General features: G+C 47.9%; 1 protein-coding gene across 1 annotated transcript in view; it reads left to right on the forward strand.

Annotated features, from left to right (window-relative positions):
* LOC110536657 (chondroitin sulfate proteoglycan 4-like) overlaps positions 1-25,611 on the forward strand; it is an 84,486-nt gene that overhangs the window by 31,506 nt on the left and 27,369 nt on the right. Inside the window, exons 6-9 of the mRNA XM_036936515.1 lie at positions 1-35; positions 22,982-23,080; positions 23,309-23,491; positions 24,673-24,849. The exon at positions 1-35 is cut by the window's left edge and continues 157 nt beyond it. Of these exons, the coding sequence (XP_036792410.1) occupies positions 1-35; positions 22,982-23,080; positions 23,309-23,491; positions 24,673-24,849 (494 nt within the window). The remainder of the gene's footprint in view (positions 36-22,981; positions 23,081-23,308; positions 23,492-24,672; positions 24,850-25,611) is intronic.

The following is a 25,611-nucleotide window of genomic DNA, read 5'->3' on the forward strand; positions in this document are numbered from 1 at the left end:
GCAACATCCAGTACATGCAGACAGCCCCCGGCCAGGTTGGACATGACTTTTTGTTGTTCTTGTTGTTGTTGTTGTTGTGTACTTTTCTTTCTGTATTTGAAGTTGAATGGAAAGAGACGGTAAAAGAGAAACAGGAAACTAAGGGCAGGTTGGTGTTTTTTGGCATGAATGTTGTTCCGGAGGCAGAGTAGCTGGAACAGCCACAACGTCATAAAATATGATTTTAAACCTAAATCTAACCCTACCCTTAACTCTAACCGTGATCACAATGCTAGCCCTAATGCCTAAGCCTAACTTTAAATTAAGACCAAAAAAAGCACATTTTTATTTTCATTAATTTCTATAATCTAGCCTATTTTGACTTTGCAGCTGGTCCATCTACACTGGCGTAACGCAGTATCTCTGGACCCTACGCAAGGTCGGAGTTCAAATGCATTAGCCAGACAGCCACTCACTCAAAGTATAGACTACCGATTGCTGCCCATGGTGCTGAAATTAGGACATGTCTATGCGGCTGCCTATCGAATCGATGATAGGCTTTCTGTGGTGCCAGGACATGTAGCCTATAGCATTGCTTTAGCTAATGGATAACTGTTAATTGGTAGGCCTATTTAGTCGTCATTTCCTCATGTTAATCCTATAAATCAATCAATCAAATTTATTTATAAAGCCTCTTCTTACATCAGCTGATATCTCAAAGTGCTGTACAGAAACCCAGCCTAAAACCCCAAACAGCAAGCAATGCAGGTGTAGAAGCACGGTGGCTTGGAAAAACTCCCTAGAAAGGCCAAAACCAAGGAAGAAACCTAGAGAGGAACCAAGCTATGTGGGGTGGCCAGTCCTCTTCTGGCTGTGTCGGGTGGATATTATAACAGAACATTTCACACAGCTATACACGGTGTCCCAAGGCTGCCATTTAGACTGCTCGCGGGTGGCAGTAATGTAATTACTTGTTCAGTAATTAAGGGTTGCAATAATGTAATTACTTGTTCAGTAATTAAGGGTGGCAGTAATGTAATTACTTGTTCAGTAATTAAGGGTGGCAGTAATGTAATTACTTGTTCAGTAATTAAGGGTGGCAGTAATGTAATTACTTGTTCAGTAATTAAGGGTGGCAGTAATGTAATTACTTGTTTAGTAATTAAGGGTGGCAGTAATGTAATTACTTGTTCAGTAATTAAGGAAATTCAAACATTTAAATACATTTTAGATGCAGCAGCATTTACTGTATACAGTGCCTTGCGAAAGTATTCGGCCCCCTTGAACTTTGCGACCTTTTGCCACATTTCAGGCTTCAAACATAAAGATATAAAACTGTATTTTTTTGTGAAGAATCAACAACAAGTGGGACACAATCATGAAGTGGAACGACATTTATTGGATATTTCAAACTTTTTTAACAAATCAAAAACTGAAGAATTGGGCGTGCAAAATTATTCAGCCCCTTTACTTTCAGTGCAGCAAACTCTCTCCAGAAGTTCAGTGAGGATCTCTGAATGATCCAATGTTGACCTAAATGACTAATGATGATAAATACAATCCACCTGTGTGTAATCAAGTCTCCGTATAAATGCACCTGCACTGTGATAGTCTCAGAGGTCCGTTAAAAGCGCAGAGAGCATCATGAAGAACAAGGAACACACCAGGCAGGTCCGAGATACTGTTGTGAAGAAGTTTAAAGCCGGATTTGGATACAAAAAGATTTCCCAAGCTTTAAACATCCCAAGGAGCACTGTGCAAGCGATAATAGGAGTATCAGACCCCTGCAAATCTACCAAGACCTGGCCGTCCCTCTAAACTTTCAGCTCATACAAGGAGAAGACTGATCAGAGATGCAGCCAAGAGGCCCATGATCACTCTGGATGAACTGCAGAGATCTACAGCTGAGGTGGGAGACTCTGTCCATAGGACAACAATCAGTCGTATATTGCACAAATCTGGCCTTTATGGAAGAGTGGCAAGAAGAAAGACATTTCTTAAAGATATCCATAAAAAGTGTTGTTTAAAGTTTGCCACAAGCCACCTGGGAGACACACCAAACATGTGGAAGAAGGTGCTCTGGTCAGATGAAACAAAAATGGCACTTTTTGGCAACAATGCAAAACGTTATGTTTGGCGTAAAAGCAACACAGCTCATCACCCTGAACACAACATCCCCACTGTCAAACATGGTGGTGGCAGCATCATGGTTTGGGCCTGCTTTTCTTCAGCAGGGATAGGGAAGATGGTTAAAATTGATGGGAAGATGGATGGAGCCAAATACAGGACCATTCTGGAAGAGAACCTGATGGAGTCTGCAAAACTCCTGAGACTGGGACGGAGATTTGTCTTCCAACAAGACAATGATCCAAAACATAAAGCAAAATCTACAATGGAATGGTTCAAAAATAAACATATCCAGGTGTTAGAATGGCCAAGTCAAAGTCCAGACCTGAATCCAATTGAGAATCTGTGGAAAGAACTGAAAACTGCTGTTTACAAATGCTCTCCATCCAACCTCACTGAGCTCGAGCTGTTTTGCAAGGAGGAATGGGAAAAAATGTCAGTCTCTCGATGTGCAAAACTGATAGAGACATACCCCAAGCGACTTACAGCTGTAATCGCAGCAAAAGGTGGCGCTACAAAGTATTAACTTAAGGGAGCTGAATAATTTTGCACGCCCAATTTTTCAGTTTTTGCTTTGTTAAAAAAGTTTGAAATATCCAATAAATGTCGTTCCACTTCATGATTGTGTCCCACTTGTTGTTGATTCTTCACAAAAAAATACAGTTTTATATCTTTATGTTTGAAGCATGAAATGTGGCAAAAGGTCGCAAAGTTCAAGGGGGCCGAATACTTTCGCAAGGCACTGTATACACAGCTGTCCTGTATAGCCTACCTGAGCCTACCTGAGCATACCTGAGTCTACCTGAGCCTGCATGAGCCTACCTGAGCCTGCATGAGCCTACCTGAGACTGCATGAGCCTACCTGAGACTGCATGAGCCTACCTGAGCCTGCCTGAACCTACCTGAGCCTACCTGAGCCTACCTGAGCCTGCATGACATGAGCCGTCCTCGAAGCTCTCTCCAAACTGTCCTGTATAGCCTACCTGAGCCTGCATGACATGAGCCGTCCTCTAAGCTCTCTCCAAACTGTCCTGTATGGCCTACCTAAACCTACCTGAGCCTGCATGACATGAGCCGTCCTCGCGCTTATCTCCCAGCTTGGATAAAAAGTTGTTGTGCATAAAACCAGACTATTAATGAGTAATATTTTGGTTAGTCCACCCTCAAACAACTCGCTTACTAAGCATTGTTTCATTATGCAGTGTAGCCTACTGGTCGACATGTCATTTAGTATTTTCAAATGACACATCAAATAGCCTAACAACGAGGAACAAGGTAGTCGGCCTCAGGGTACATCCAGCCTCTCTTTTACTGTGTTTTGTCTGGCTAATAGCCTACACAAATGGGCTGCAATATTCAAGGTAAATTAAATTAAATCCAACTTGAAAGACTGCTGGTCTACTGAAATCCTCACGGTTGCTTCCCTCTCTTCGGTAGTTTCCTCGTTCTCTCTTTCTTTCTCTTAGAAAAGGCCAATCTTTCTTTCTCTATGTAAAGGCCAACAGTAGCTACAGTATGCTGTATGCTTATGTTTTCACCACAGGCTGTAGGTCCAGGTTGCAAGCCCAACCATTTTCTATACTGACAATTGACAGCCCAGACAGTCTTTCCTGAGACTTTGTGCCTCTAAAGGTATAGTTCTTTATGAGTTTTAGTTTTTGAATACAGCAGTTCTGTAAGCTCTTTAAATGAGTCTCTTGCATTCTCTTTAAGATCAGAGTACTCAGGTTGGAGTGTAGGGGTTGGAGTGTAGGGTTGGGGTGTAGGGTTGGGGTGTAGGGTTGGAGTGTAGGGTTGGAGTGTAGGGTTGGGGTGTAGGGTTGGAGTGTAGGGTTGGGGTGTAGGGTTGGAGTGTAGGGTTGGAGTGTAGGGTTGGGGTGTAGGGGTTGGAGTGTAGGGGTTGGAGTGTAGGGTTGGGGTGTAGGGTTGGGGTGTAGGGTTGGAGTGTAGGGTTGGAGTGTAGGGTTGGAGTGTAGGGTTGGGGTGTAGGGTTGGAGTGTAGGGTTGGGGTGTAGGGTTGGAGTGTAGGGTTGGAGTGTAGGGTTGGAGTGAGTCTCTTGCATGAGTTGATGAGGATGGAACACAGCCAGTGGTCAGGGATGAGTTGATGAGGATGGAACACAGCCAGTGGTCAGGGATGAGTTGATGAGGACGGAACACAGCCAGGGGTCAGGGATGAGTTGATGAGGACGGAACACAGCCAGGGGTCAGGGATGAGTTGATGAGGATGGAACACAGCCAGTGGTCAGGGATGAGTTGATGAGGATGGAACACAGCCAGTGGTCAGGGATGAGTTGATGAGGATGGAACACAGCCAGTGGTCAGGGATGAGTTGATGAGGACGGAACACAGCCAGTGGTCAGGGATGAGTTGATGAGGATGGAACACAGCCAGTGGTCAGGGATGAGTTGATGAGGATGGAACACAGCCAATGGTCAGGGATGAGTTGATGAGGATGGAACACAGCCAGTGGTCAGGGATGAGTTGATGAGGATGGAACACAGCCAGTGGTCAGGGATGAGTTGATGAGGACGGAACACAGCCAGGGGTCAGGGATGAGTTGATGAGGACGGAACACAGCCAGGGGTCAGGGATGAGTTGATGAGGACGGAACACAGCCAGGGGTCAGGGATGAGTTGATGAGGATGGAACACAGCCAGTGGTCAGGGATGAGTTGATGAGGATGGAACACAGCCAGTGGTCAGGGATGAGTTGATGAGGACGGAACACAGCCAGTGGTCAGGGATGAGTTGATGAGGACGGAACACAGCCAGTGGTCAGGGATGAGTTGATGAGGACGGAACACAGCCAGTGGTCAGGGATGAGTTGATGAGGATGGAACACAGCCAGTGGTCAGGGATGAGTTGATGAGGATGGAACACAGCCAGTGGTCAGGGATGAGTTGATGAGGACGGAACACAGCCAGTGGTCAGGGATGAGTTGATGAGGATGGAACACAGCCAGTGGTCAGGGATGAGTTGATGAGGACGGAACACAGCCAGTGGTCGGGGATGAGTTGATGAGGACGGAACACAGCCAGGGGTCAGGGATGAGTTGATGAGGATGGAACACAGCCAGTGGTCAGGGATGAGTTGATGAGGACGGAACACAGCCAGTGGTCAGGGATGAGTTGATGAGGACGGAACACAGCCAGTGGTCAGGGAGGGCTCAAACAAAGTAAAGCGGTTTGCGATTTCACTCTTACTGGTGAACCAACGTTTGAATTGGGTGGTTGCAGTATCAACATAGAACACAGACACTCTAAAACGTTCCATTCTGAAGTCCTCACAGAGTTCATCGAAAGTGCCTCTTTGTGTGTGCCTTGGTCACTTTTCAGTAAACAAGCTGCCCCGTGTAGCTACCAGTGTCTGGGCCGTACTCTTGATGTCCTCAAACTTCCCTCTGAACTGGGTCAATGTGTCTGTTGCGTTTCCTAACATGCCAGAAGTAGGTCCATGTCTTTCCTCTGGGGAACTTTCTCCGCTACTTCTCCCTGGATTGTACATTACTGATATAAATCCAACCGTCTCCAACGGTTTTGTTTATCCCCGCTGCGCTCGTCACTGTTCGGCGTCTGCATGGTGTTCTGCACGGTGTTCTGCATGGTGTTCTGCACGGTGTTCTGCATGGTGTTCTGCATGGTGTTCTGCACGGTGTTCTGCATGGTGTTCTGCACGGTGTTCTGCACGGTGTTCTGCACAGTGTTCTGCACGGTGTTCTGCACGGTGTTCTGCACGGTGTTCTGCACGGTGTTCTGCACGGTGTTCTGCATGGTGTTCTGCACGGTGTTCTGCACGGTGTTCTGCATGGTGTTCTGCATGGTTTTCTGCATGGTGTTCTGCACGGTGTTCTGCACGGTGTTCTGCACGGTGTTCTGCACGGTGTTCTGCACGGTGTTCTGCACGGTGTTCTGCACGGTGTTCTGCACGGTGTTCTGCACGGTGTTCTGCATGGTGTTCTGCATGGTGTTCTGCATGGTGTTCTGCACGGTGTTCTGCACGGTGTTCTGCACGGTGTTCTGCATGGTGTTCTGCATGGTTTTCTGCATGGTGTTCTGCACGGTGTTCTGCATGGTGTTCTGCACGGTGTTCTGCACGGTGTTCTGCATGGTGTTCTGCATAGTGTTCTGCATGGTGTTCTGCATGGTGTTCTGCATGGTTTTCTGCATGGTGTTCTGCACGGTGTTCTGCACGGTGTTCTGCACGGTGTTCTGCACGGTGTTCTGCATAGTGTTCTGCACGGTGTTCTGCACGGTGTTCTGCACGGTGTTCTGCATGGTGTTCTGCATGGTGTTCTGCATGGTGTTCTGCACGGTGTTCTGCACGGTGTTCTGCATGGTTTTCTGCATGGTTTTCTGCATGGTGTTCTGCACGGTGTTCTGCACGGTGTTCTGCATGGTGTTCTGCACGGTGTTCTGCATGGTGTTCTGCATAGTGTTCTGCATGGTGTTCTGCATGGTGTTCTGCACGGTGTTCTGCATGGTGTTCTGCACGGTGTTCTGCACGGTGTTCTGCATGGTGTTCTGCACGGTGTTCTGCACGGTGTTCTGCATGGTGTTCTGCATGGTGTTCTGCACGGTGTTCTGCACGGTGTTCTGCACGGTGTTCTGCACGGTGTTCTGCACGGTGTTCTGCACGGTGTTCTGCACGGTGTTCTGCATAGTGTTCTGCATGGTGTTCTGCATGGTGTTCTGCACAGTGTTCTGCACGGTGTTCTGCACGGTGTTCTGCATGGTGTTCTGCATAGTGTTCTGCATAGTGTTCTGCATGGTGTTCTGCATGGTCTTCTGCATGGTGTTCTGCGCGGTGTTCTGCACGGTGTTCTGCATAGCGGAACCACACAGGTCGACTGGCATCACGTCTGGATGCCCATCTCGTGAGGCACAGTCTTTTCAGGGTTGGTTTTGAGAGGTGGTTCTCTAAAAGTTTCCATCCACTGAACAACACATAAAGCATTTGCACTATGTCATAATAATGTCATAATAATGTCATAATATTTACCTCATTTGCACACATTTGCACACACACATTTATTTCTATTGTGTTATTGATTGTATGTTTGTTTACCCCATGTGTAACTCTGTTGTTGTTTGTGTCGACACTGCTTTGCTTTATCTTGTCCAGGTCACAGTTGTAAATGAGAACTTGAGAAAAAGAGAGAAAGAAAGAATTAGAGAGAGCATAGAGAGAGAGAAAGAGAGAGAAAGAAAGAATTAGAGAGAGCATACTTCAATTCACACAGGACACCGGATAAGACAGGAGAAATACTCCAGATATAACAGACTAGCCCCCCGACAACATAAACTATTGCAGCATAAATACTGGAGGCTGAGACAGGAGGGGTCAGGAGACACCGTGGCAGGATATAACCCCACCCACTTTGCCAAAGCACGACCCCCACACCACTAGAAGGATATCTTCAAACCGCCAACTGACTACCCTGAGACAAGGCTGAGTATAGACCATGAAGATCTCCCCCACGGCACGAACCCAAGGGGGAGGGGGGGGGGGGGGGGGGGGGGGGGGGGGCGCCAACCGGGACAGGAAGATCACGTCAGTGACTCAACCCACTCAAGTGACGCACCCCTCCTAGGGACTGCACGAACAAGCAGTAGTAAGCCAGTGACTCAACCCCCGCATAAGAGTCCCAGTGTCGCTGTTATGTCTGTTATTCTCATCAGAACCTCTGTCTAAAAGTTCACCTGTTTATCAAGATTGGAGGCAACCTTTTTTGTCAATGGTTTGGTCTATTTTTCCCAGGTGTCATAAGTTACGCTTGAGTAACAGTACTCTTCTTGCATTGTGAACAATCATCCACAAGGACTTCAGCATGTAGCACCAGCCACAGATATATATTAGCATGTAGCACCAGTCACAGATGGAGTAGCATGTAGCACCAGTCACATATGTATTAGCATGTAGCACCAGTCACAGATGTATTAGCATGTATGACCAGTCACAGATATATTAGCATGTAGCACCAGTCACAGATGTATTAGGATGTATGACCAGTCACAGATATATTAGCATGTATGACCAGTCACAGATGTAGTAGCATGTATGACCAGTCACAGATGTATTAGCATGTAGCACAAGTCACAGATGTAGTAGCATGTAGCACCAGTCACAGATGCATTAGCATGTAGCACCAGTCACAGATGTAGTAGCATGTAGCACCAGTCACAGATGTATTAGCATGTAGCACCAGCCACAGATGTATTAGCATGTATGACCAGTTCACAGATATATTAGCATGTAGCACCAGCCACAGATGTATTATCTGAACCAGCAGGATACCACCTCATACAATGCAGCACCACAGATCATTATCCTACTCTCTGCAGACACTTTCCAAAAATGAAATCCTCCCAAAATATATGAAACCCCCTAGACACTATCCCCTAGAGACACTATCCCCTAGACACTATACCCTAGAAACACTGTCCCCTAGACACTATCCCCTAGAGAGACACTATCACCTAGACACTATCCCCTTGAAACACTATCACCTAGAGACAATATCCCCTAGAGAGACACTATCACCTAGACACTATCCCCTTGAGACACTATCACCTAGAGACACTATCCCCTAGACACTATCCCCTATCCCCTAGAGACACTATCCCCTAGAGAGACACTATCCCCTAGACAATATCCCCTAGACACTATCCTCTAGACACTATCCCCTAGAGAGACACTATTCCCTAGAGAGACACTATCCCCTAGACAATATCCCCTAGATACTATCCCCTAAACACTATCCCCTAGAGAGACACTATCCCCTAGACAATATCCCCTAGAGACACTATCCCCTAGACACTATCCCCTAGACACAATCCCCTAGACACTATCCCCTAGAGACAATATACCCTAGACACTATCCTCTAGAGAGACACTATCCCATAGACACTAACCCCTAGACACTATCCTCTAGAGAGACACTATCCCCTAGACACTATCTCCTAGAGAGACACTATCCCCTAGACACTATCCCCTAGAGACACTATCCCCTAGACACTATCCCCTAGAGAGACACTATCCCCTAGACAATATCCCCTAGAGACACTACCCCCTAGACACAATCCCCTAGACACTATCCCCTAGAGACAATATACCCTAGACAATATCCCCTAGAGACACTATCCCATAGACACTAACCCCTAGACACTATCCTCTACAGAGACACTATCCCCTAGACACTATCTCCTAGAGAGACACTATCCCCTAGACACTATCCCCTAGAGCAGGGGTGTCAAAGTCAAATGGACGGAGGGCCAAATAAAAAAATCAGCTACAAGACGAGGGCCGGACTGTTCGAATGTTCATTGAAAAATTTTTAAATGACGCATATAGTCTAGTGAACCTAATTGAACCTACTGAAAACCTAACAAATATATTACAATATGATCAGATAAATAAAGCAATATTTTCTTATGGCTCTGTCAGTAATCTTTAATTTTCAACAGACACAAAAGACAAATTTCCTTTATATAAATATCCCCATAACATGAACATTAAATGAAAGAAACCGGTATTCAAGGCACCATCAGTAGACTATATTTTCTATTTTAGCAAAAGTGGGCTAAATTTACTTCAAAGAAAAAACAATAATAGCAATTTTCTATCATCCACTCAACTGAAATATTTTTAAAATATAATTGGATTGAAATACAAAAAAATAAAGTGCAAAAATCTATTAATCAAAAACAACACTTTGTTTAAGGAGAAGTAACATGCAGTGAAAACAAATATTAAATTTTAACTTTTAAACTTGAACTGAGTAAAAACTCTAAATATGTGATTGCACAGTAATGTTCACTTGTTTGAGGTTGAGGGTGATACTTGGTGGTGTCCCATCTTTTCCACAAGTTCATCAATGTTCGGGGTAAGGCTCTGAGCTGAAGAAATCCTCAGAATTGAGTGGAGGTGTTCAGCAGTAAGTCGACTTCTGTGTGATGTTTTGTTCAGGTTCATCAAAGAAAACAGTTGTTCACACAGGTATGTGCTGCCAAACATAGACAACGTTTGAGCAGCCTGGATGCGCAGCTGGGGCATTGTGCCGGGGAGGAAACGGGCGAACTCCGCAGCACCCACTGCCGCATATTTTGCCCTCAGTGCATCATTGCATTGGAGGTCAATCAACTCCATTTGGAGGTTTGGTGGTGAGCTTTCCACGTCAACAGCAAATGGGTTACCGAGCAGTTCCAACCTGCTTTTTTGTGCTTCAAAGTCAGCAAATCGGCGTCGAAAGTCAGCGGCAAGCATACCTATTTTATCAGCCAACTGTGTGCTCGGGAACGCACTGGTAGAGAGCTTCTCTTTCATGGTCTGGCAGCTGGGAAAGTGGCTCAAATTTTCTTTCCGCATCTGCGTCTCCCACAGAGTCAGTTTGGTTTTAAATGCCTTCACTGTACTGTACATATCAGAGATGACACGATCCCGACCCTGCAGCTGCAAGTTTATTGCATTCAGATGACTCGTAATGTCACACAGAAAAGCCATTTCACACAGAAACATTTCGTCTCGGAGTTGTGTTGTGTCTTTCCCTTTGCTGTCCAAGAACAGACAAATCTCCTCACGAAGCTCGAAACATCTTTGAAGCACCTTTCCCTGGCTTAGCCATCGCACCTCTGTGTGATAAGGCAAATCACCATGCTCCGTTTCTAACTCCGTCAGAAATGCCTTGAACTGGCGGTGATTCAAACCTTTGGCTCTGATAAAGTTAACTGTGCGCGTGATGATGCTCATTACATGCTCCATTTTCAAGGCTTTACCGCACAACGCTTCCTGGTGTATGATACAATGATAAGCTGTCAGCTCACCTGTCGCGTTTTCCTCTTGCATCTTTTCCCGTATCTTCGCCACCAGTCCGCTCCTGTGTCCACACATCGCAGGTGCTCCGTCGGTTGTCAAACCCACAAGTTTTTCCCAAGGCAGCTCCATCTCATTTACACATCTTGACACCTCTTCATACAAATCATGCCCCGTAGTTGTGCCATGCATAGGACGTAAAGCCAAAAACTCCTCTGTCACGCTTAGGTTGGAGTCCACTCCGCGGATGAAAATTGACAACTGGGCAATGTCAGAAATGTCGGTGCTCTCATCCACAGCCAAGGAATATGCAATAAAATCTTTTCCCTTTTTCACAAGCTGCTCTTTTAGATTGATGGACAACTGGTCTACTCTCTCGGCAATGGTGTTTCTGCTCAGACTCACATTTAAAAAGAGTTGCCTTTTTTCTGGGCAAACTTCGTCACAAACTTTAATCATGCAGTTTTTGATGAAATCCCCCTCCGTAAATGGCCGGGCTGATTTAGCGATCTCTTCTGCCAAAATAAAACTGGCCTTGACAGTTGCGTCCGCGTGTGTGTCCGCGTGTTTCGTTTCATAATGTCGTCTCAGATTATACTCTTTCAGTACCGCCACACTTTCTCCACACAGAAGACACACAGGTTTTCCAGCTACCTTCGTGAACATATACTCCGACTCCCACCTTGTTTGAAACCCCCGGTTCTCAGTATCCACCTTCCGTTTTGCCATTTTTGATGGGTATCTGAAAGTTAATTTTACTGTGATGCTGACGACTGCTGTGCCAATAAATATTGAAATGAAGCAGCCTACTGCTCGGTGCGTCACCTTTGCATTGTGGGAAATGTAGTATTGGTGCGTGTAAAAGATCTGCGGGCTGCCGGCTTGCTGCGGGCCGGTTCTAATAATAAATCAAGATCATCCCAGGGGCCGTAAAAAACCTTCTTGCGGGCCGGATGTGGCCCGCGGGCCTTGACTCTGACATATGTGCCCTAGAGACACTATCCCCTAGACACTATCCCCTAGAGAGACACTATCCCCTAGACACTATCCCCTAGAGACACTATCCCCTAGAGACACTATCCCCTAGACACTATCCCCTAGAGACACTATCCCCTAGAGACACTATCCCCTAGAGACACTATCCCTTAGACACTATCCCCTAGAGACACTATCCCCTAGAGACACTATCCCCTAGAGACACTATCCCCTAGACACTATCCCCTAGAGACACTATCCCCTAGAGACACTATCCCCTAGACACTATCCCCTAGAGACACTATCCCCTAGAGACACTATCCCCTAGACACTATCCCCTAGAGACACTATCCCCTAGACAAAAATGTGGTTTACGCAGCCAGTCAAGTTTGGCAGACTTGATTTCTTTGTCAGGGAAGTAGGAGTTGAACTCAAACAACCCTGCATCCCACTGCTGGCTTGCTTCTGAAGCTAAGCAGGGTTGGTCCTGGTCGGTCCCTGGATGGGAGACCAGATGCTGCTGGCTTGCTTCTGAAGCTAAGCAGGGTTGGTCCTGGTCGGTCCCTGGATGGGAGACCAGATGCTGCTGGCTTGCTTCTGAAGCTAAGCAGGGTTGGTCCTGGTTGGTCCCTGGATGGGAGACCAGATGCTGCTGGCTTGCTTCTGAAGCTAAGCAGGGTTGGTCCTGGTCGGTCCCTGGATGGGAGACCACCCTGTATCCCACTGATTGCTGGCCTCTGAAGCTAAGCGGGGTTGGTCCTGGTCAGTCCCTGGATGGGAGACCAGATGCTGCTGGCTTGCTTCTGAAGCTAAGCAGGGTTGGTCCTGGTCGGTCCCTGGATGGGAGACCAGATGCTGCTGGCTTGCTTCTGAAGCTAAGCAGGGTTGGTCCTGGTTGGTCCCTGGATGGGAGACCAGATGCTGCTGGCTTGCTTCTGAAGCTAAGAAGGGTTGGTCCTGGTCGGTCCCTGGATGGGAGACCAGATGCTGCTGGCTTGCTTCTGAAGCTAAGCAGGGTTGGTCCTGGTTGGTCCCTGGATGGGAGACCAGATGCTGCTGGCTTGCTTCTGAAGCTAAGCAGGGTTAGAGAGACACTATCCCCTAGACACTATCCCCTAGAGACACTATCCCCTAGACACTATCCCCTAGAGAGACACTATCCCCTAGACACTATCCCCTAGAGAGACACTATCCCCTAGACAATATCCCCTAGAGACACTATCCCCTAGACACAATCCCCTAGACACTATCCCCTAGAGACAATATACCCTAGACAATATCCCCTAGAGACACTATCCCATAGACACTAACCCCTAGACACTATCCTCTAGAGAGACACTATCCCCTAGACACTATCTCCTAGAGAGACACTATCCCCTAGACACTATCCCCTAGAGACACTATCCCCTAGACACTATCCCCTAGAGAGACACTATCCCCTAGACACTATCCCCTAGAGACACTATCCCCTAGAGACACTATCCCCTAGACACTATCCCCTAGAGACACTATCCCCTAGAGACACTATCCCCTAGAGACACTATCCCCTAGACACTATCCCCTAGAGACACTATCCCCTAGAGACACTATCCCCTAGAGACACTATCCCCTAGACACTATCCCCTAGAGACACTATCCCCTAGACACTATCCCCTAGAGACACTATCCCCTAGAGACACTATCCCCTAGACACTATCCCCTAGAGACACTATCCCCTAGAGACACTATCCCCTAGAGACACTATCCCCTAGACACTATCCCCTAGAGACACTATCCCCTAGACAAAAATGTGGTTTACGCAGCCAGTCAAGTTTGGCAGACTTGATTTCTTTGTCAGGGAAGTAGGAGTTGAACTCAAACAACCCTGCATCACACTGCTGGCTTGCTTCTGAAGCTAAGCAGGGTTGGTCCTGGTCGGTCCCTGGATGGGAGACCAGATGCTGCTGGCTTGCTTCTGAAGCTAAGCAGGGTTGGTCCTGGTCGGTCCCTGGATGGGAGACCAGATGCTGCTGGCTTGCTTCTGAAGCTAAGCAGGGTTGGTCCTGGTTGGTCCCTGGATGGGAGACCAGATGCTGCTGGCTTGCTTCTGAAGCTAAGCAGGGTTGGTCCTGGTCGGTCCCTGGATGGGAGACCACCCTGTATCCCACTGATTGCTGGCCTCTGAAGCTAAGCGGGGTTGGTCCTGGTCAGTCCCTGGATGGGAGACCAGATGCTGCTGGCTTGCTTCTGAAGCTAAGCAGGGTTGGTCCTGGTCGGTCCCTGGATGGGAGACCAGATGCTGCTGGCTTGCTTCTGAAGCTAAGCAGGGTTGGTCCTGGTTGGTCCCTGGATGGGAGACCAGATGCTGCTGGCTTGCTTCTGAAGCTAAGAAGGGTTGGTCCTGGTCGGTCCCTGGATGGGAGACCAGATGCTGCTGGCTTGCTTCTGAAGCTAAGCAGGGTTGGTCCTGGTTGGTCCCTGGATGGGAGACCAGATGCTGCTGGCTTGCTTCTGAAGCTAAGCAGGGTTAGAGAGACACTATCCCCTAGACACTATCCCCTAGAGACACTATCCCCTAGACACTATCCCCTAGAGAGACACTATCCCCTAGACACTATCCCCTAGAGAGACACTATCCCCTAGACAATATCCCCTAGAGACACTATCCCCTAGACACAATCCCCTAGACACTATCCCCTAGAGACAATATACCCTAGAGACACTATCCCATAGACACTAACCCCTAGACACTATCCTCTAGAGAGACACTATCCCCTAGACACTATCTCCTAGAGAGACACTATCCCCTAGACACTATCCCCTAGAGACACTATCCCCTAGACACTATCCCCTAGAGAGACACTATCCCCTAGACACTATCCCCTAGAGACACTATCCCCTAGAGACACTATCCCCTAGACACTATCCCCTAGAGACACTATCCCCTAGAGACACTATCCCCTAGAGACACTATCCCCTAGAGACACTATCCCCTAGAGACACTATCCCCTAGACACTATCCCCTAGAGACACTATCCCCTAGAGACACTATCCCCTAGAGACACTATCCCCTAGACACTATCCCCTAGAGACACTATCCCCTAGACACTATCCCCTAGAGACACTATCCCCTAGAGACACTATCCCCTAGACACTATCCCCTAGAGACACTATCCCCTAGAGACACTATCCCCTAGAGACACTATCCCCTAGACACTATCCCCTAGAGACACTATCCCCTAAACAAAAATGTGGTTTACGCAGCCAGTCAAGTTTGGCAGACTTGATTTCTTTGTCAGGGAAGTAGGAGTTGAACTCAAACAACCCTGCATCCCACTGCTGGCTTGCTTCTGAAGCTAAGCAGGGTTGGTCCTGGTCGGTCCCTGGATGGGAGACCAGATGCTGCTGGCTTGCTTCTGAAGCTAAGCAGGGTTGGTCCTGGTCGGTCCCTGGATGGGAGACCAGATGCTGCTGGCTTGCTTCTGAAGCTAAGCAGGGTTGGTCCTGGTTGGTCCCTGGATGGGAGACCAGATGCTGCTGGCTTGCTTCTGAAGCTAAGCAGGGTTGGTCCTGGTCGGTCCCTGGATGGGAGACCACCCTGTATCCCACTGATTGCTGGCCTCTGAAGCTAAGCGGGGTTGGTCCTGGTCAGTCCCTGGATGGGAGACCAGATGCTGCTGGCTTGCTTCTGAAGCTAAGCAGGGTTGGTCCTGGTCGGTCCCTGGATGGGAGACCAGATGCTGCTGGCTTGCTTCTGAAGCTAAGCAGGGTTGGTCCTGGTTGGTCCCTGGATGGGAGACCAGATGCTGCTGGCTTGCTTCTGAAGCTAAGAAGGGTTGGTCCTGGTCGGTCCCTGGATGGGAGACCAGATGCTGCTGGCTTGCTTCTGAAGCTAAGCAGGGTTGGTCCTGGTTGGTCCCTGGATGGGAGACCAGATGCTGCTGGCTTGCTTCTGAAGCTAAGCAGGGTTAGAGAGACACTATCCCCTAGACACTATCCCCTAGAGACACTATCCCCTAGACACTATCCCCTAGAGAGACACTATCCCCTAGACACTATCCCCTAGAGAGACACTATCCCCTAGACAATATCCCCTAGAGACACTATCCCCTAGACACAATCCCCTAGACACTATCCCCTAGAGACAATATACCCTAGACAATATCCCCTAGAGACACTATCCCATAGACACTAACCCCTAGACACTATCCTCTAGAGAGACACTATCCCCTAGACACTATCTCCTAGAGAGACACTATCCCCTAGACACTATCCCCTAGAGACACTATCCCCTAGACACTATCCCCTAGAGAGACACTATCCCCTAGACACTATCCCCTAGAGACACTATCCCCTAGAGACACTATCCCCTAGACACTATCCCCTAGAGACACTATCCCCTAGAGACACTATCCCCTAGACACTATCCCCTAGAGACACTATCCCCTAGAGACACTATCCCCTAGAGACACTATCCCCTAGACACTATCCCCTAGAGACACTATCCCCTAGACACTATCCCCTAGAGACACTATCCCCTAGAGACACTATCCCCTAGACACTATCCCCTAGAGACACTATCCCCTAGAGACACTATCCCCTAGAGACACTATCCCCTAGACACTATCCCCTAGAGACACTATCCCCTAGATAAAAATGTGGTTTACGCAGCCAGTCAAGTTTGGCAGACTTGATTTCTTTGTCAGGGAAGTAGGAGTTGAACTCAAACAACCCTGCATCCCACTGCTGGCTTGTTTCTGAAGCTAAGCAGGGTTGGTCCTGGTCGGTCCCTGGATGGGAGACCAGATGCTGCTGGCTTGCTTCTGAAGCTAAGCAGGGTTGGTCCTGGTCGGTCCCTGGATGGGAGACCAGATGCTGCTGGCTTGCTTCTGAAGCTAAGCAGGGTTGGTCCTGGTTGGTCCCTGGATGGGAGACCAGATGCTGCTGGCTTGCTTCTGAAGCTAAGCAGGGTTGGTCCTGGTCGGTCCCTGGATGGGAGACCACCCTGTATCCCACTGATTGCTGGCCTCTGAAGCTAAGCGGGGTTGGTCCTGGTCAGTCCCTGGATGGGAGACCAGATGCTGCTGGCTTGCTTCTGAAGCTAAGCAGGGTTGGTCCTGGTCGGTCCCTGGATGGGAGACCAGATGCTGCTGGCTTGCTTCTGAAGCTAAGCAGGGTTGGTCCTGGTTGGTCCCTGGATGGGAGACCAGATGCTGCTGGCTTGCTTCTGAAGCTAAGCAGGGTTGGTCCTGCTCGGTCCCTGGATTGGAGACCAGATGCTGCTGGCTTGCTTCTGAAGCTAAGCAGGGTTGGTCCTGGTCGGTCCCTGGATGGGAGACCAGATGCTGCTGGAAGTGGTGTTGAAGGGCCAGTAGGACGCACTCTTTCCTCTGGTCTAAAAAAACAATAATATCCCAATGCCCCAGGGCAGTGATTGGGGACATTGCCCTGTGTAGGGTGCCGTCTGTCGGATGGGATGTTAAACGGGTGTCCTGACTCTCCGAGGTCATTAAAGATCCCATGGCACTTATAGTAAGAGTAGAGGTGTTAACCCCTGTGTCCTGGCTAAATTCCCAACCTGCCCCTCATACCATCATGGTCACCTAATCATCCCCAGCTTACAAAGCTCTTTCATCCCCTCCTCTCCCCTGTAACTATTCCCACAGGTCGTTGATGTAAATGAGAACGTGTTCTCAGTCAACTTACCTGGTAAAATAAATAAAATACATAAATATAAATAAATGTGAGCTTACTATTTGCAGCATAGGAGCTCTGTCAACATCACTTTAAAAAAAAGTTAGGTGTCAAGCTGCTGGGGGGAGAGAAAAACGTATTCCCCCATCTTCACATTTCCCAGAGTTTGATCTTCTTCATGAATCCACACACTTTGTCATACATCTTTAGAATGTGTGTGTGTGTGTGTGTGTGTCCACCTTGCAGAGTTCAATTCATGTTGTTCAGTTTGCCGAACACATCAATCAGCAAGATAGGCAAAGCGGGCTCCCCAGTCTGTGTCTTCGAACACAGCCACAAGGGGGTGTGAGTGCTCAGACAGAAAATCACTTCACTTCGGCACACAGCTCAAACTGCCTCTGTAGTGTTTTCCCTCTGGATAGTCCATGTCGTGGTGTGAAGCAGTAGCTGCTGACGCTCCGTCCTACTGTCACCACAGAGCCTTTATTAAAACCGTCGGTGATTCAGAGGCCTTGGACATGATAAAGTGAATCACTTTTCACTGCGTCATTCAAAACATCATGCAATTCAGGAGATTCTCTTGCTGGCCAATGCCTCCCTGTGAATGATAGATTGTGGATTTACCTTCTTTAAGTGGGCAATTAATCATTTCATTCTCTCAAGTAGCATTGATGCAGCATGAGAAAAAGCTGTCCCCGTTAGCTTCTTGCAGAACAGAATGTGCTCATTAATTTTGATCGCACAAACGCAATCAACTGGGCTTCCCCACTGACATCAGTCGATTCGTCCAACAACAGAGATAATGGACCGTTTTTTTCCCCCTGCAATTTCCTTCACCAATTGATCAACAATATCAACGCCCATGTCATCGATCCTATGGCACACCGTGTTATTTGACCATGGTACAGTCTTCAGTGCATCAGCTGTTGTTTTATCATGCATAGTTCCTGGATAACAGCAGCAAGCACTCTAGCGGTGAGGATCAAACGGTGAGCGGAGGGCGGGCGGAGCAATGCGTACACACCGACACTGTCATCCATTTCGGGAAAGTATCTGCGTAATTGCGCACCCAACTCACTCAGGTGCTTCGCTATATCACGGTTGACATTGTCCGTAAGCTTGAGTTCATTTATACACGAACAAAAAAAATCATACAATGATGGAAAGACCTGTGTGTTGTCCTTGTTAATTCAGACAGAGAAGAGGTCCAACTTCTTAATCATAGCCTCAATGTTGTCCCGCACATTGCATTTAGTTACGTAGAGTCCCCGTAATCCTAGATTCAGATCATTCAGGCGAGACAGGCCAGTCGTGTGAGAAACTCATCATCATGCAAGCGGTCAGACAAGTGAAAATGATGGTCAGTAAAGAAAACTTTAAGCTCTTCTCTCAATTCAAAAAGACGTGTCAATACTTTGTCCCTTGATAACCAGGGCACTTCTTTCTGTATGTTGTAAAAGCGTAACATGGTCGCTGCCCATATCATTGCATAGTGCAGAAAATACACGAGAGTTCAGGGGCCTTGCTTTAACAAAGTTAACCATTTTCACTGTAGTATCCATAACGTCATTCAAGGTTTTATATGTAAGATGGTTAAATAAAGAGCAAAATGATTGATTATTATTATATTATTTGTGCCCTGCTCCTATAAGAGCTCCTTGTCACTTCCCACGAGTCGGGTTGTGACAAAAACTCACACTCATTCCTATGTTTAATAAATGTATCTTATAGTGTGTGTGTGTGTGGCAGGCATAAAATGATGGCAAAAAACAACATTTGAGTGTGAGTTGACCCTGGTGCTAGAGGGGATACAGCTGGAGGTTGAATGTTTGAAGGGGTTCGGGACTAGGGGGTACAGCTGGAGGTTGAATGTGAATGTTTGAAAGGGTACGGGGCTATAAAAAGTTTGGGAACCACTGCCCTAGACAACAACCAAACTGTCCCCTAGACCACCCCCAAACTATCCCCTAGACCACCCGCAAACTATCCCCTAGACCACAACAAAACTATCCTCCAGACCACAACCAAACAATCCCCTAGACCACCCCCAAACTATCCCCTAGACCACCCCCAAACTATCCCCTAGACCACCCCCAAACTAGCCCCTAGACCACAACCAAACTATCCTCTACACCACCCCCAATCTATCCCCTAGACCACCCCAAACTATCCCTTAGACCACCCCAAACTATCCTCTAGACCACAACCAAACTATCCTCTAGACCACCCCCAATCTATCCCCTAGACCACCCCCAAACTATCCACTAGACCACCCCAAACTATCCTCTAGACCACAACCAAACTATCCCCTAGACCACCCCCAAACTATCCCCTAGACCACCCCCAAACTATCCACTAGACCACGCCAAACTATCCTCTAGACCACAACCAAACTATCCCCTAGACCATCCCCAAAATATCCCCTAGACCACCCGCAAACTATCCCCTAGACTATCCCCAAACTATTCCCTAAACAATCCCCAAACTATCCTGTAGACAACCCCCAAACTATCCCCTAGACCACAACCAAACTGTCCCCTAGACCACCCCCAAACTATCCCCTAGACCACCCCCAAACTATCCCCTAGACCACCCCCAAACTATCCCCTAGACCACCCCCAAACTATCCTCTAGACCACCCCCAAACTATCCTCTAGACCACCCCCAAACTATCCCCTGGACTATCTCCAAACTATCCCATAGACCACAACCAAACTATCCCCTAGACCACCCCCAAACTATCCCCTAGACCACCCCCAAACTATCCCCTAGACCACCCCCAAACTATCCCCTAGACCACCCCCAAACTATAACCTAGACCGACCCCAAACTATCCCCTAGACCACCCCAAACTATCCTCTAGACTACAACCAAACTATCCCCTAGACCACCCCAAACTATCCTCTAGACCACCCCCAAACTATCCCCTAAACTGCCGCCAAACTATCCCCTAGACCACCCCCAAACTATCCCCTACACCGCCCCCAAACTATACCCCAGACCACCTTCAAACTATCCCCTAGACCACAACCAAACTATCCCATAGAACACCCCTAAACTATCCCCTAGACTACCCCCAAACTATTCCCTGAACAATCCCCAAACTATCCCCTAGACTATCCCCAAACTATTCCCTAAACAATCCCCAAACTATCCTCTAGACCACCCCCAAACTATCCCCTAGACCACAACCAAACTGTCCCCTAGACCACCCCCAAACTATCCCCTAGACCACCCCCAAACTATCCCCTAGACCACCCCCAAACTATCCCCTAGACCACCCCCAAACTGTCCTCTAGACCACCGCCAAACTATCCTCTAGACCACCCCCAAACTATCCCCTAGACTATCTCCAAACTATCCCATAGACCTCAACCAAACTATCCCCTAGACCACCACCAAACTATCCCCTAGACCACCCCCAAACTATAACCTAGACCGACCCCAAACTATCCCCTAGACTACAACCAAACTATCCCCTAGACCACCCCCAAACTATCCCCTAGACCGCCCCCAAACTATCCGCTAGACCACCTCCAAACTATCCCCTAGACCACAACCAAACTATCCCATAGACCGCCCCCAAACTATACCCTAGACCACCCCCAAACTATCCCCAAGATCACAACCAAACTATCCCATAGACCACCCCTAAACTATCCCCTAGACCGCCCCCAAACTATACCCTAGACCACCCCCAAACTATCCCCAGACCACAACCAAACTATCCCCTAGACCACCCCTAAACTATCCCGTAGATCACCCCTAAACTATACCCTAGACCACCCCCAAACTATCCCCAAGACCACAACCAAACTATCCCCTAGACCACCCCTAAACTATCCCCTAGACCGCCCCCAAACTATATCCTAGACCACCCCCAAACTATCCCCTAGCCCACAACCAAACTATCCCCTAGACCACCCCTAAACTATCCCCTAGACCGCCCCCAAACTATACCCTAGACCACCCCCAAACTATCCCCTAGACCACAACCAAACTATCCCCTACACCACAACCAAACTATCCCCTAGACCACCCTAAACTATCCCCTAGACCACCCCTAAACTATCCCCTAGAACGACCCCTAAACTATCCCCTAGACCACCCCTAAACTATACCCTAGACTACCCCTAAACTATCCCCTAGACCACCCCTAAACTATCCCCTAGACCGACCCCTAAACTATCCCCTAGACCACCCCTAAACTATCCCCTAGACCACCCCCAACCTATCCCCTAGACCACCCCCAAACTATCCTCTAGACCACCGCCAAACTATCCTCTAGACCACCCCCAAACTATCCCCTAGACTATCTCCAAACTATCCCATAGACCACAACCAAACTATCCCCTAGACCACCCCCAAACTATAACCTAGACCGACCCCAAACTATCCCCTAGACCACCCCAAACTATCCTCTAGACTACAACCAAACTATCCCCTAGACCACCCCCAAACTATCCCCTAGACCACAACCAAACTATCCCCTAGACCGCCCCCAAACTATCCGCTAGACCACCTCCAAACTATCCCCTAGACCACAACCAAACTATCCCCTAGACCGCCCCCAAACTATACCCTAGACCACCCCCAAACTATCCCCTAGACCACAACCAAACTATCCCCTAGACCACCCCTAAACTATCCCGTAGATCACCCCTAAACTATCCCCTAGACCACCCCCAAACTATCCCCTAGACCGCCCCCAAACTATCCCCTAGCCCACAACCAAACTATCCCCTAGACCACCCCTAAACTATCCCCTAGACCGCCCCCAAACTATACCCTAGACCACCCCCAAACTATCCCCTAGACCACAACCAAACTATCCCCTAGACCACAACCAAACTATCCCCTAGACCACCCCTAAACTATCCCCTAGACCACCCCTAAACTATCCCCTAGAACGACCCCTAAACTATCCCCTAGACCACCCCTAAACTATCCCCTAGACCACCCCTAAACTATCCCCTAGACCACCCCTAAACTATCCCCTAGACTACCCCTAAACTATCCCCTAGACCACCCCTAAACTCTCCCCTAGACCACCCCTAAACTATCCCCTAGACCACCCCTAAACTATCCCCTAGACCACCCCTAAACTATCCCCTAGACCACCCCTAAACTATCCCCTAGACCGACCCCTAAACTATCCCCTAGAGCACCCCTAAACTATCCCCTAGACCACCCCAAACTATCCCCTAGACCATCCCAAAGCCACGATACTCATCTTTCTCACACTTGTTCTCACACGCACATTTGTCTTTTCCTGGGTTTTTTTGAAAAAGATTTTACTTGCAATGACAGTGATATGTGGTTGTTTTTACCTACCTAAGTTGCACTGATTGTACGTTTCTCTGGATAAGAGTGTCTGCTAAATGACTAAAAGATCCATGTCTCTTCTTCCTGTTTAGGTCAATGACACCTTCCTATTGGATGTCTCCAACGGGGTCACGGAGGTCAACAATATCAGCATGTCCGTGGACATCATCGTCCACCTCATCCCTCTACAGGTATTGTCATTTTAGAATTATTGCATTTTAGGTTTTGTATGGTGTAATTATTTATGCTATCATAGGTTTTTATTGTGCGTTGACAATTTATGGTTTGTAAAGTGGTGTACAAATCAAAGTTTATTTATCATATGCACAGGATTCAGTGCAAACGGTGCTATGAAATGCTTTACATTTCAGTCTATGACTGCGAGCGAATAATAAATGCTAATCCTTCTACTACTACAGGTGTTGAACTTCACCCTCAGAGAGGGCGGATCCAAGGCTTTGACCCAGGAAGTGCTCAGGGTCACCAACCGACACTTCTCTGGCCTCAACTTCCTGTATAGTTTGTCTGAACCCCCGCAGAATGGCCACATTGAACATTCACGTTACCCCGGGGTTCCTCTACGGGTTTTCACCAGACGGCAGGTAATGTAACATGCTGACCAGACCGGACACGTTGTGTGCGCGAGCGTCGCAAAGTAAATTTAGAAATCTATGTTATTCAATTATTGCACCCACACTGCTCACGCGCGCCAACGAGCATCTGCTTTGCCAAGGGCTAAAATAGAACTCCTTTCTATTTCTAATGCAGATTGCACTGAAAGTCCTGTACCCACGTGCCATCTCCTCATTGGTTATACCCACGTGGGTGATTGAAAGACATTTTTTTTTGCCGGTAGTCGTAGTAAAAGTGTAGATGCCATCACCATATAAGTTCAAAGATGAAAAAGCCTGGAAGGAGGAGAGATGAATAGAAATGATTCGTTGGCCGTTTTATGTGTGGATTTTATGTGTGGATTAATTGTCGGAGTAGAGGACCTTGTGCATTTCAGGTAAAATAACAACTCAATGTTTATATCCCGGGACAAATTAGCTAGCAACAGCAAGCTAGCTAAATAGGACAAACTAGCTAGCAAGTGCAAGCTAGCTAGCTAAATAGGACAAACTAGCTAGCAAGTGCAAGCTAGCTAGCTAAATAGGACAAACTAGCTAGCAAGTGCAAGCTAGCTAGCTAAATTGCCATGCATGTTTAATGCTTTTCGACCCGTCCCCAAATTAATGTCATTGGTTCAGAGTTTGTTTTGATATTTTAACCTGCGTGTCGTGATCGCGTTTGGTGTAGGGGGACAAAATGCATTTATGCACGATGGCGCACGCGCGTTGCTGGTTTGGTTTCCGTGACTCTTATCTCTTTCTGTCGTTCTCTCTTTCTTCATGTTGAACAAAAAATATAAAAAATATGTGAAGTTCTCCAATGATTGTTCATATTTGGATTTTTCTTGCGAATAATATCAGAGAAGAATATATAGCCTACGCAAGCTAAAAACACATCATATGTATGTACCTCCGGATGCTCAGTGTTTCATTGGTTTAGTTTCTCATGTGGAGTAATCAATCAAACTATTGATTATGATAATACTTTTATAACCAATTTATAGACACGTGGAACACGTCATACAATGCTTTATGAATGCTTCGTCTTGAATTATACCTGTATGCCTTAATCTACTATGCACCTACATTAAGGACTTCATAACCCGTGCATAAGCATTTCTTAAATGAATGTAATTGTTTATTTTTAGTCTCTTAACTTTCTCGCCCTATAGGTGGAGCAGGGGGTAATCTACTACATACATGACAGCAGTGAGACGTTAGAAGACAACTTCACTGTGGTGGCCAACGACACAGGCCTGAGGAAACAGAGCTCTCCCTGTACCGTGTACATCCAGGTTACAGCCGTCAACGACCAGCATCCAGTCATCACCGCCAACAGGGTCCTCAGGGTGAGTCCTCTAGTCCTCACTGACCAACAGGGTTCTCAGGGTGAGTCCTCCAATCATCGCCGCCGACAGGGTCCTCGGGGTGTCCTCTAGTCATCACTGACCAACAGGGTTCTCAGGGTGAGTCCTCTAGTCCTCACTGACCAACAGGGTTCTCAGGGTGAGTCCTCTAGTCCTCACTGACCAACAGGGTCATCAGGGTGAGTCCTCTAGTCCTCACTGGCCAACAGGGTTCTCAGGGTGAGTCCTCTAGTCCTCACTGACCAACAGGGTCCTCAGGGTGAGTCCTCTAGTCCTCACTGACCAACAGGGTTCTCAGGGTGAGTCCTCTAGTCCTCACTGACCAACAGGGTTCTCAGGGTGAGTCCTCCAATCATCGCTGCCGACAGGGTCCTCAGGGTGAGTCCTCCAATCACCAATGCCGACATGGTTCTAAGGGTGAGTCCTACATTCATCACTGCCGACATGGTTCTCAGGGTGAGTCCTCCAATCATCGCTGCCGACATGGTTCTCAGGGTGAGTCCTCCAATCATCACTGCCGACATGGTTCTCAGGGTGAGTCCTCCAATCATCCCTGCCGACATGGGTCTCAAGGGGAGTCCTCCAATCATCACTGCCGACATGGTTCTCAGGATGAGTCCTCCAATCATCACTGCCGACATGGTTCTCAGGGTGAGTCCTCCAATCATCCCTGCCGACATGGGTCTCAGGGTGAGCCCTCCAATCATCCCCACTAACAGCGTTCTCAGGGTGAATCCTCCAATC

The sequence above is a fragment of the Oncorhynchus mykiss genome, chromosome 11, assembly GCF_013265735.2.
Source record: "Oncorhynchus mykiss isolate Arlee chromosome 11, USDA_OmykA_1.1, whole genome shotgun sequence".
In the NCBI taxonomy this organism is placed as follows: domain Eukaryota; kingdom Metazoa; phylum Chordata; class Actinopteri; order Salmoniformes; family Salmonidae; genus Oncorhynchus; species Oncorhynchus mykiss.